The 13510-nt window shown below is 41.1% G+C and overlaps 1 protein-coding gene across 7 annotated transcripts in view; it reads right to left on the reverse strand.

The window, feature by feature from the left end:
- slc49a4 (solute carrier family 49 member 4) overlaps positions 1-13510 on the reverse strand; it is a 182147-nt gene that overhangs the window by 102982 nt on the left and 65655 nt on the right. For all 7 annotated transcript variants that reach the window (XM_069934797.1, XM_069934801.1, XM_069934799.1 and 4 more), the window contains exon 6: positions 12658-12725. In XM_069934797.1, coding sequence (XP_069790898.1) covers positions 12658-12725 — 68 coding nt within the window. The remainder of the gene's footprint in view (positions 1-12657; positions 12726-13510) is intronic.

Consider the following 13510-nt stretch of genomic DNA (forward strand, 5'->3'; position numbering starts at 1 on the left):
CAAAGGTTGATTTTTGGGACAAGAAAAGAAACCTGTGGGTTGTCTTGGGTAGAACGGAGGTGCAGTGGTAGAGTGATCTGCCTCACAGCTCCAGGGGCCCAAGGTTAAACAATGATCTTGCATGCTGTGTGGAGTTGTATTGTATGAACAGAGAGGGTCTGCTGGAAGCAACTCACCACATTTTGCTACTCCTTTCTGGAGCCATTTAGTTTTGGCACTGGGGTAGAGCGAGTTCTTGGGAGTAAATGTTTCCAGGGACCTGGTTGGGACCAAAACCACACTGGAACAATAGTTATGGAAGTGCATCAATGTCTCTACTTTCTTAGAAGATTAAGGAAGTTTGGCATACTTCCCTCCCCCCCCCATCTCCTATAGAAGGTGTACTTGTGGGAAATAGAAACAGTGTAGTATAGGGGTTGCTCTGCTCAAGATTAGGAGAAAATGCAGAAGGTGGTAAATGCAGTTCAGAACAACATGCCCAGGAAAGGCAGGTAACATATTGATGGACCCATTAGAAAGTTCAATCATACCACCAACTGGCTTAAAGACTATTTCTTCCCTGCACCCATCAGGCTCCTGAATAAATCAGAATTTACTGTCATGAACAAGACACAAAATTTGTTGTTTTGCGGCAGCGTCATGGCAGTATCTTGGGATCATTGATTATTCAGGAATCTGATGGCAGTAGTTGAAGAAGCTGTCTTTGTGCTCGTCTTTAGGCTCCTGTACCTTTTCCCCCCACGGTAGCAGAGTGAAGAGGGTATAGCCTGAGTGGTGGGCGTCTTTGAGGAGAGAGGCTACTTTTTTTTTAAAGAAACGACCCCATGTAGTTATCCTCGATGGAGTGAAGTCTAATGCCTGTGATGTCACAGGTCGAGTTAACGACCCTCTGGAGTTTATTCTTGTCCTGAGATTTGGTGCCTCCATACCCCAGGCAGTGATGCAACCATCAAGAATGCACCTGTAGAAGTTTGAGAGGCTTTGGTGATATATCAAATATTCTCAAAAACCTCACAAAGTATAGCCCTTGGCTACCTTCTTCGTGATTGCATCGTGAGTGAGCACGGAGATTTTTGACACCCAGGAAGTTCTTGACCCTCTCCACTACTGAGCCCTTGATGAGGACTGGGTCAACTTCCTCAGACTTCCTCCTGATGTCCACAATCTCCTTGGTTTTGCTAACATTGAGCACAAGGTTGTTGGTGTGACACCACTCAAAGAGCTGATCTATCTCCCTCCTGAATGCTTCCTCATTGCCATTTATGATTCTGCTGACAACTGTGATGTCATTGCCAAGTTTGTAGATAGCACTGGAATTGTGCCTGGCCACACAGTCATGAGTGCATAATGAGTAGAGCAGTGGGCTAGGCACGCATCCTTGGGGTGTACTTGTGTTGATAGTCAGTGAGAAATTGTTTCTATTCATATTGACTGGATGCAGTTGCGGGGCAGGGGGGGGGGGGGGGGGGTTGGGTGGGAAAGGGCACAGAGGCCCAGAGCTTGTAGATTCTTGACCAGCGCTGAGGGAATAATGGTATTGAAAGTTGAGCTGTAGTTGATGAAGAGCAGCCATATGAATGAATTGCTGTTTTCAAGGTAATGTAGAGCTGAGTGAAAAGCCAGCAATATTGCATCTGCTGTGGAGCAATTGTGACATGAATTTTAGTGGGTCCTGATCTTTACTTGGGTGCATGTTAATTGTAGCCATGACCAGCCTCTCAAAGCATTTCATCAACGTAGGAGTTAGTGCTATTGGGTGATAGTCACAATAATTATTCTCATGATGCCCTTGCTTTGTATTCAATGATCTTTCTCACTGTAATTTTGTACTCTTTTAACTGTGCTTTGTATCTCTGTATGAATGTTGGAGTTGGCAGGTTATAGCCTGCTCACAGAAGAACAGTTCTCACTATTCGAGATATAACATGACAAATAAACTTGGGAATCTGCACATTTGCCGTGATCAGCTGGGTTTCCCCTCACATGCTCCACTTTCATCTCTTAGGGGCAAGATATGTGGGTAAGTAGATTTAATCTGCTGCTCTAAAATGCCCCCAGTGTGTAGGAAAGTGGCAGAATCCAAGGGGAGTTTATGGTAGTGTGGTGAATAAAATTAAGGTGGGCTGAAGGGCATATTTCTGTGCTGTACGATTCCATGACTGGCTCAGAAGTAACATCATTTTCACAAATTTATGCAAGTACAAGATATTATTTAGACTTGACCCCTCTTCATCTATTGAAAAAATTCAAAATCCTACTGTATAGCATTAACACCTTTTAAATCATTTAACAAAACTATTTCTAAACATAAAGCAGCCAGATTATTAATTCTTTATTAGGTTAACACCTTTGCAGTGTTTATAAAATACTATAATAAAATTATATATAGTATATTAAAATATTCCGCCCATCATACCAGTGTCAGTTCTCCAAAAGAGCTATTTGATTACTCCCACTTCCTTGCCCTTTCCCATGGCCCTGCAAATGTTTCCACTTCAAATCCAGTAAAATGGTTCAAGTGTTGCATCTGGGAGGGTTAAATAAAAGCTTTCCGTATATCTCAGTCAGTTGACACCTCAACCTCTTCATGCTAATCCACTACTTTAAAGTCAGTAGATAACTTTCCTGGAATATTAACTTTTATTTCCCAACCCCCTACAAGTGCTTGGCCTACTGAGATTATTTTTTAAACCAGCACACCACTTGCTCTCCACCCCCCACCATTTTCCTTTTTATATCAAGACTTCAAGCAACAGAAGTATTTTGCTTCTGGAACTCTTCTGGGAAATGTTTAAAAAAAGAACGAGTAAACAATTCAAGAGCAAAATAGAAAAATCTCCATGATTTTCCAAAACAAACAAGCTTCAAGTGCTTGAGTGATCCATGATTCATCAGGTCTGGCACTGCAACCATAGTTCCTGAAAATATCCTCTTTCTAGAGGGGCCTATACCATAAAAGGATCACACCCTAGAGAACTGTGAAGTATTCAATTATTACTTTCTCAAAGCCCTGCATTTTCTCCTCAAATATATATTCAGCTGCTTTTTAATATTATTTTGAGAGAATTAGAGTCAGAAGAGAATAATTTTGATATCTTTTTAGTGTTAACATCAGATTTTTACCAGTACTGAGTCTGTATCAGAGCCCAACAATAAAAGGAAACCTGCTTAGCTTCAGACTTTGGTTGAATACCAACAATCATTTTATAGTACACAAGCCCCAGGAGAGAAATCTACTTTTGTGAATGAGGAGTAAGCAAAACAGTGGGAAATTGGGCAGAATACTCCCAGTTCAGATATTTGTGCATAAAAATACCAAAGCAAGCATGGATTCTTTTGCATGCTGAGAAACTGCATAGCTGCAACAGAATTAGAATACATCTCTACTATTACAATAGGAAAACAATATTATAAATTAGACAAAATATTCAAAAACCATTTGAATAAAGGGGCAATAAATCAACCGGTAATTCTGCGGTAATGGAATTGGAAAAATTGACTAAAAATTCAGATGAGAAGCTTGATTGCATTCAAGCTAGCAGTGAGAAATAGCAAGGCGATGAGATTAAGATATGGAAATCCACTGAGCTGAATGCAAGTTATTAATAGGATGTCAAATGGTGCAGACTGCTTGAAGGAGATCAACATGGATGAAAAAAAAGCATTTGGTGTCCTGAACAGCAGGTTTAATTCTTGATTCAAGGCAAAGCTTTAATGCAGGAATTTGTAGAGAACTATAGGAAATGATACAGATAGAGATTAAAAGCAACAATATATTTGAGCTCTTGAAGTATGAATTATAAAACTAAATTGATAAAAGAATACAAGTTAACTGTACTGTACTTATGATAAGGTTTCACGTGTTAGACTATGTTTAATTTTAGCAACCACATCAAATAACTGCTTCAGAGATACTGCAGAGAGTGGAAGATTGATCCCATATGCAACAAGAGGCAAGATAACCATCACTCATCTTCAAAAAGAGCCCCCACCTGGAGTACCATTTGAAAAGGAAAATACTGTACTATTATAGCATATTTGAACAACAAATTATTCAATCTAAGTATGGCAGCAAAGTAAGATTAAGAAACAAATTGAATTGAATATATGATGCCTGGGTAGGAAATATTTCAATGGTAAATTTCACATCAACATTAATTGAGACCTGTCAAGAATTAAGACCGTACTATAAATGTATAAATATGCTTATCCCATTAAGGGGAAAGCAATTCAAATATACACATTGAAAAAGATACAAAATCAATTCTGTCGAATGGAAAATTACTAGAATTTGAAAACTATATCCTGGCTTTGACATTAACAAATTCTTCCCACTTCACAAGTTGTTAACAGAGACATAAATCATGTTCAAGTTTCATTCCCTATTGTCACCATCTTTTTCCTTGGGTAGTCTAGCAGCACATGCTAAACCAACACTTGATCCCTCTAGTTCCTGCGCTTTGTCTGTAGCTTACTAGTATTAAGCATGAACTTGAGTCAGTATGACCACAAGAGGACAAGATGGGAGGAAAAGCAATGCCACCTCACCAAACGTTACCAGCAGAAGAAAGATACTGCCTGGTTCTGATGTATGTGGGAGATACAGTTCTTCAGTTGATCATTATACAATAGTACTGATTATCTGAAAATACACGAGTGCCAAGAGAGAACATGGAGATGAGGTTGCAAGCAAACACAATCTTATTAAACGGCAGAGCATTCAAGGCTGACCAGACACCTCCTCCTAATTCATACACAGTAAAATCTCTGATATCTAGAATTCAAACAACCGGCAGCCTCAAGAAGCTGGCAAAACAAAAGAGAAAAATAAATAGAAGTGGTGAGTGCGCCAATTATGCAACATGTAATCTCAAATAACCAGCAAATTCATTTATCCAGCATCCCCATAAGTGCCTGATGCCAGGTGTATTGCTATATTTATATATTCATTCTTTTTAATCATGTGCAACAGGCACAATGCGTAATATACAGGAGAGTCTTTCGAGAGCAGAACAATGTGCAGAGGTAATAACAGCTGATATGGGCTAGCCTAGCATACTTGTTACAAAGTGGCCAGAGCAATGTTTGCGAAGAGATTGTGCCAATAAGAAATTGAAATTACTCTCAACCTGGGCGCTAATAACAAGAGAGATAATTGGGAACAGTGGTGAGGGAAACATTTCTTTTATTATCCTGTCATGGAATCGTAAAGGGACTCTCTTCTGCTTCTCTTTCTCTGACTAAGGGGAACAGGACACTATCTGTTGATGACAAATCTTATGGCAGACTGAATGCAGTTTTGTGTAATATTACATCTGTTTTGTTACACGACAATAAAAGAATCTTAAATGTTATGAAAGAGGGACAAGATCACCTTGATCCACCGATCATGAGGATTTAAGGAAACAGTCTTTAGCTGATGATCCAGTATAATGAAGCAAAAAAGACTAAAATCCTCGTTAGGCAGAATTCAAGCAGCCTCAAGCAACTGACAAAAAAATGGAGGCAAAAACACTAAAGTTTAATATTGGTGCCCCCTAGCGGTTAGTTCACCAATCATGTAACATGCAATCTTAAGTGACCGGAAAATTCACTTATCCAGCACCTGCCAATCCCCATTGGTGCCGGATACTAGGAGTTTTACTGTATCTTCCATTCATGTATTTTTTTTAAAATTTTATTTAAAATTTACTCCATACATGAAGTTGTCAAAAATTAATATAATAATACAAATTGCAAAAGGAAAACAAACTAAAAACTACATACATGATGGTATATATCCCCTCAAAGCCTTGCCCCCCCCCACCAAAACAGTTAGTATAAAAGATATAATATAATTATAAAAAATAAAAGAAAAAAGAAATAAACATTCAGGATTGCACAGAGGGATGCCATCTAACACACATACTTAAACAGAATTCATTAATACCGTGAGATTCTCACGGTTCTAGAGGTATAGAAAGCACAACGTTGTAGTGACCGCGTGAATAAATGGACCGAATCGCTGCAACACGCAGCCGGTCCAAGATGGCACAGGCTCCCCTTCCCTGCCGAGAAGGGGCCCGTGCCTAGCACAACGTGCGGGACAAGAAGCCCTCCATTTCCGTGTAGAGGCCAGCCAGCAGGAGAGTGACATCACTATCCTGCACACATTTGACAAACTCCCACCCATCCGGCCCTTTCACAGAATGGGTTTCCCAATCTATATTTGGAAAATTAAAATCTCCCATAATCACAACCCTGTGCTTATTACAAATATCTGCTATCTCCCTACAAATTTGCTCCTCTAGTTCTCGTTCCCCATTAGGTGGTCTATAATAAACCCCTATAAGTGTAACTACCCCTTTCCCATTCCTCAATTCCACCCAAATAGCCTCCCTAGATGAGGCCTCTAATCTATCCTGCCTAAGCACCGCTGTAATATTTTCTGACAAGCAATGCCACACCACCCCATCTTGTCCCTCCAATTCTATCACACCTAAAGCAACAAAATCCAGAGATAGTTAGTTGCCAATCACATCCTTCCTGCAACCATGTTTCACTAATTGCAACCACATCATACTTCCAAGTGTCAATGCATACGCTCAGGTTCAGTCAAATATATTAAAATATCATCTGCAAATAAACTAATTTTATGCTCTTCTTGACCAATCCTAAATCTCTTAATTTCCAAATTACTTCTGCAAGTGGTTCTACAGCTAAAATAAACAAAGCTGTAGATAAGGGACATCCTTGTCTACTAGACTTCACCAAATGAAACAAGGCAGATACTTGTCTTTAGTCACTACTTTAGCCTTGCAACCGTGCCTGCCTGTCCCGCATCGGACTTGTCAGTCACCAACGAGCCTGCAGCAGACGTGGACATACCCCTCCATAAATCTTCGTCCACGAAGCCAAGCCAAAGAAAGAAAGAACAAAGAAGAAGCTTTAGGATTATTATAAAATGCCTTAATCCAGTTGGCAAAGGTCAATCCAAATCCAACTTTATCTAACACCTTGAAACAAATAGCTCCACTCTAGTCTATCAAGTGCTTTTTTCTGCATCTAGAGCCACTGCAAAAATCAAATCTCATCTTTTTTTATGATAAATGGATTATACCAAATAATCTGTCCATATTTTCAGCTGACTGTGTTTTTTATAAAACCTGTCTGATCCAAATTTATTAATTTAGGTAACAATTTCATCATTTTATTTGCCAAAATTTTTGCAACCATCTTATAATCTACATATTTAATAATGAAATGGGTCTATGAATTGAAGGCTTTTTTTTAAAGTATCACTGTAATTATTGCCGTTGAAAATATTCTGGGAGAGTATGGGTTTCTGAAGCCTGCTCTAATATTTCCATAAATGTACGAATTAATAAATATTTAAATTCTTTTAAAAATTCAGGCAGGAATCCATCCTCTCCTAGAGATTTATTCTGTAATGAACTCATGGCCTCCCTCACCTTTAACTGAGTAAAGGGAGCACTTAATTTTATTTGCTCTTCCAAACCTAATCTAGGCAAAATTATCTGTGATAAATATCTATTTCATTTTAGTCTTTTAAGGATTCCGAGCTTATACAATTTCAAATAAAAATTCTTAAAGAATTAATTAATTTCTTTAGGCTTATAAGTAATAACATTAGTATTCTTTTTAATTGCATTAATTGTTCTCAAAATTTGCTCTTGTTAATTGCCAAGCAAGTACTTTTTGTGATCTTCCAGCTAATTCATGTTTGTTTTATTCTTATAATTGCTTTCTCTATGTCTGTTGCATTAACAATAAATCACTTACCCAAACGCCCATGTTATTATTCCAGAAAATCATATTTTACTGAACAAACCAAGAAAAACACTCATTTCGACCTTGGTGTCATAAGGAGTTTTGCAATTGCAAAATGTAACACAAGACATTTTATCCAATAAGGTTGAACCAACAGGAAATTTGAGCTGTAGAATTCCATTTACCTCACAAAGGATATTCTTGCTCATGGGACAGTCAAGGAAAGCTTGATGCTCACAAAAAGATTATTGTATGCTTTGAAAATGAAGGCTGACAGTATTTTTGGATGTGCTATTAAAATTTACAGGATCAGTAAAGGTCAGAAGTAACTATGCTTAATTTGCTGGTTTCCACGTGAAGATGTGTTGTTTCAGAAAAATCCTTTAAATATGCCCAAACTACTGAGGAACCTTACACAGTCACTCGTAGATGGAAGAAAAATGTGGTAACCCTTCAAAATCTCCAGATAAAAGTGGTAAGTAAATTAGTCTTTTTCTCCTCAGACCTCAGCAGTGACCCTTGAAACTGCCTGAAGACAATAAATGAGCTTGTGGATGCATGAACTTCAAATCTAATGATCTAATGGGAGCAAGAAAAGCCAAACTGATTTCATTTAGAACAAAAAAAAAATCACAATTTGATCTTGCGAAAATGACTGAGAAGATCTTCAACGTCAGTTTTCTGTGGAGCCTGTGGGTGACATTCCTTTCTTTAGGAAGTTCCACAGTACTGAGGGTGATCTGCTCCCATTCCAGTTGTGGGACTCTCATACTCTTATCATTGGTAGAGAAAGTGAAATTTAATTTGCTTACAAAAAAAAAGCTTGAAGTTTTTAGTAGCAGCTAGGATGCTTCTCCTTCCATGAGTCATGTATTCCTAAATGTTACACAAGTGCAGCAGCAGTTTATTTGACCATAGGAACTTACTCTGACATCCATCAAGCTGACGTTTATATGCATGAATTTTTTATGATTTTCTGGGTTTAATTTTCTTGCAGTCTCCAAGTTCTTGATTTCTTTAATATCCAGAAACCTATTAACCTCAATAACTAAACTTATTCAGCACTCAAAAGTTAGAGATGCTGATAAGCATATTATGATTTTTCAAGCAAGCTTTTGAGAATATCCTTGGATCTTTTACCTCTGTCCAGCTCCCTTTTGCCATGACAGAGCTGGGAGTCCGAAGGCAATGAGCGAGTCCACTTGCACTGGGGCCTCAGTGCAGGTAATTCTTTGATTTGCATATCTCCAATGAAATGGAGGGTTTTGTGCAGACAGTGTAGGTGATACTGCTCCAAGGTGTCCGTTGTTGATAGTTCATGTCTCTGAAGCATACAGAAGGGCAAGGATATCTGATGGCCAGGAGACAAATAATTTTGTGGTAGGTTTGAGTTCTCAATCTACATACTCTTCTTTACTAGCCAAAAGTACAGGCATGGTGAATTTCATTATTGATGTCTATCTTGAATGACAGACAACTCCTGGGATAAGGAAAGTGATTAGTGTTTTCCAAGATCTTGTCAGGAACTTCATGGTCAGAGGGCAGAATTACATAGCATATCAGTGGAGAACTTTGTTTTGCAGATGTTAAGTGTCATAGTCTTCCATCACATACTTCGGTGAACAAATCAACAATGACTTGAAATTTGGCCTCGGAATCATACACAACCACAAACAGTGTACTACAACACAATGACTGAACATTGGTCTGAAGTGGAGGCAGAGTAGGTTAAATTGTTACTTGTTTCCCCTAAAAATTGGCTCATCTCCAGCTTTTTGTCGGTGAGCTGCAGCAATGCAGTGAGAATATTAGAGAAAGGTAATGGTGCAGTGATGCAGTCTTGCTCATCTCCAATATGCACCAAGACTCAGACTATTGGGGAGATGTTGGTTAAAATCACAGCTAGCATGTATTTCTTTCAGTGAACAAATTTGTCTTGGCTGCTCCAGTTGCTCTTGAATGACAACCCTTTCTACACATGCAAAAGCACAGCAGAAGTTTGTGGGCAGCACAGTTAGGTTAGCACAATGCTATCATCGTGCCTGCAACCCAGGTTTGAATCCTGCGCTGCCTGTAAGGAGTTTGTACATTCTCCTCTTCATGGGTTTTCTCCAAGTGCTCTGGTTTCCTCCCACCCTTCAAAATATATAGGGGTTGTAGATAATTGGGGTATTTGGATGATGCTGTCTGTAAGGAGTTTGTACATTCTCCTCTTCATGGGTTTTCTCCAAGTGCTCTGGTTTCCTCCCACCCTTCAAAATATATAGGGGTTGTAGATAATTGGGGTATTTGGATGATGCTGTCTGTAAGGAGTTTGTACATTCTCCTCTTCATGGGTTTTCTCCAAGTGCTCTGGTTTCCTCCCACCCTTCAAAACATATAGGGGTTGTAGATAATTGGGGTATTTGGATGGCATGGATTCATGGGCAAGAAGGGCCTGTTACCATGCTGTATTTCTAAATTCAATTACACAAAAATTGCTAAAGTAGCTCTGCCAGTCAGGCAACATTTATAGAAGGAAACAGACAAACATTTCAACCAAAAGGTTGCACCAGCATTTTGTATTTTCCTTCAGTTTTCTTACATCTGCAGCCACTCTTGTTTATCTAGCTGATATTGATGTGCAGCCAGCAAGGACAGAATATATTTGGTACCCCACTCACAAATTTGCAATATTTATTTCTCATTCATTGTTTGCCCTTGAGAAGGTGGTGGTGCACTTTGTAGGCAATACAAACTACAGCTAGAGAGCAACGACATACTAAGTGACAGTGATATATGCAGTAACAATCAAGTGAGCTACTTTTTGTTGATGTTATTGTCTTGAGTGTTTTCAATGCGTACTCATCCAGGAAAGCAAGGAGGATGCCACCACACCCATTAATTGTATCTTCTAGACCAGGGGTGTCAAACTCAAATTCACGGAGGGCCAAAATTAAAAACTTGGACTAAGTCGAGGGCCGAACTAAATATTTATTGAAAATTTTCAACAACATCTGCATGTTTTCTCTTCTTTCAACATATGTAATGTTAAACTTTTTCTTATTAAAATAAATGTTTAATAATAGTTTTGGATAAACTCTTTCCAGAAGCATTAACAAATGAGAAATAAAATATTCAATAAATAATATTTCTCTATAGAGGATTTGTCAAATGTTGCTAGTGTGCTGTCGAATAGTAAAATCTGAGGGCTATTGAGAATGTGGGAGAATAACATGATTCCTGAAACAATCAAATGGGTGACTGATTGTGGGCATGAACTCTAGCAGGGTTATTTGCCATGCCCTTTTTCCATTGGTACAGGTATCCTTTGATTTACACACTTTTCAAGTTTTATGCCTAATGAGCTTGTATCCAGGTGCAGGACCATTTTTAACCAGGAATATATTTATCACTGTGACATGAAACTATTGGAAGATCGTTTTATCCTGAGATTAAAGTTCATAATACTTACTCAGGCCTGTGTGCGGGAGGGCGGGGTTTGCGGGCGATCGGGTTGGACAATGACAGTGCGGGGGCATCGGCTCTCGCTGCAGGGCGGCATCTCGGCGGATCAGCGGCCCCGTCACCGTGAGTCGCGGGTCGGCCTGCGGCAGGGAGGGGGAGTGGGCAACGGTCCTGGCGAGGTCAGGCCCGAGGCCTCCGGTTCCGGGCGCTGGGAAGCGGCCTTGGCTTCCCCTGACACCGGCCAGGCCGCGCTGCGGTGGGGGGGCGGGCTGGGGGACACGACAGTGCGGGGGCATCTCGGCGGATCAGCGGCCCCGTCACCGTGAGTCGCGGGTCGGCCTGCGGCAGGGAGGGGGAGTGGGCAACGGTCCTGGCGAGGTCAGGCCCGAGGCCTCCAGTTCCGGGCGCTGGGAAGCGGCCTTGGCTTCCCCTGACACCGGCCAGGCCGCGCTGCGGTGAGGGGGGCGGGCGGGGGGACACGACAGTGCGGGGGCATCGGCTCTCACTGCAGGGCGGCATCTCGGCGGATCAGCGGCCCCGTCACCGTGAGTCGCGGGTCGGCCTGCGGCAGGGAGGGGGAGTGGGCAACGGTCCTGGCGAGGTCAGGCCCGAGGCCTCCAGTTCCGGGCGCTGGGAAGCGGCCTTGGCTTCCCCTGACACCGGCCAGGCCGCGCTGCGGTGGGGGGGCGGGCGGGGGGACACAACAGTGCGGGGGCATCGGCTCTCGCTGCAGGGCGGCATCTCGGCGGATCAGCGGCCCCGTCACCGTGAGTCGCGGGTCAGCCTGCGGCAGGGAGGGGGAGTGGGCAACGGACTGGCGAGGTCAGGCCCGAGGCCTCCGGTTCCGGGCGCTGGGAAGCGGCCTTGGCTTCCCCAGACACCAGCCAGGCCCCAAAACCAGAGTCCACGGTGAGACCCTGTAACATAAACAGAGGAGGTGGGGGCGATTAGCGGGCTGACGCCAATGCATTCTGGGATTTATAGTATTAGCTGTGCATGCGCTATACTGGCGCGGCGGCCAGCGGGCCACCTCTAATACATTTTTGAAATGATCTTGCGGGCCAAATATAATTATATCGTGGGCCAAATTTGGCCAGCGGGCCAAAGTTTGACATGTGTGTTCTAGACCATAGAAGGACCAAGGAGTCATCTGCCACAGGATTCCTTTCCCAGTGATGACCTGTCCTGGAAGCTACAAAATTTAATTACACGGTGAGCCTAATTTAGTCAATGGTGATAATTCCTCAGCTCCAAATATGCTGATAGAGTATTCAATAATGGGAATATCAATGAATTCCATTGAAGGAGCAATGGTTAGACTTTATTTTGGAGCTGGAGTTTGCCTTCATAGGCAAGGATTAATTGAAGATATTACCTGTGAATAAAACTAAGAATTAAATATTCCATATATATTAAAAAAAATAAATGTAGAGGACTGACCTTGCGACCAGTATTCCAACAAAGCAGCCACCAACCACTGACCAAAACCCAATCCAACCAGCATCAACCTAAAAAGCAGAGCAAAGTAATTTAATAGACAATCGCTAATAAAGCTCCTTCCATACACCTTATATCCATAAAGTACTTCAGACATGAGGCATTTAAGAGCAGCCACTGATAATGCAGCAGAAAATTGTATACAGCATAGTCCCACAACCAGCTTTGTGATAACAACTAGATAATCTTTCTCCATGATCTTGCCTGAGGGATGAAAATAATTCAGGACAGAGATATGGGGTAAAACCACAGGATTCTGTTGGCACTGTGGTTGTGAAAAAACACACAAATGCTGGAGAAACTCAACAGGTCAAACAGTGCCTCTATGTAGCAAAGGTGAATGTTGGTAATGTATCTTCACCTTTGCTACATATATGCTGAGTTTCTCCAGCATTTGTGTGTTTTTTCTCAGGGCAGAGATAAACATCTTGTGCTTCTCTGAAACAGCATCATGTGTTCCTTTCTGTCTATCCAAGGTAGTAGCGAGGAGCTCAAGTTTAACTTTTAATCTGAAAGGCAGTTCTTTAATTGCCTTGGAGGAACTGGTAATGAGCAGACTTCTTGAATTATTGAAGGTGCTTCCACAGTGCTATTCAATAAAGGGATCCATGAATCAGACCGACATACAATGAAGGAGTGGTTTTTTTTGGAAAATTTTATCTATTGAGTCATGATTGCACATGTTAAACATACAATTAATGAATAAAACTTTCAAAATTGCACAAAATACATACCTAATATTTTAAAACTAATCCCCTACAACCCCCACCCCTTCCCTAACTACCCACCCACCCCT

The sequence above is a fragment of the Narcine bancroftii genome, chromosome 4 (assembly GCF_036971445.1).
Source record: "Narcine bancroftii isolate sNarBan1 chromosome 4, sNarBan1.hap1, whole genome shotgun sequence".
NCBI lineage: Eukaryota > Metazoa > Chordata > Chondrichthyes > Torpediniformes > Narcinidae > Narcine > Narcine bancroftii.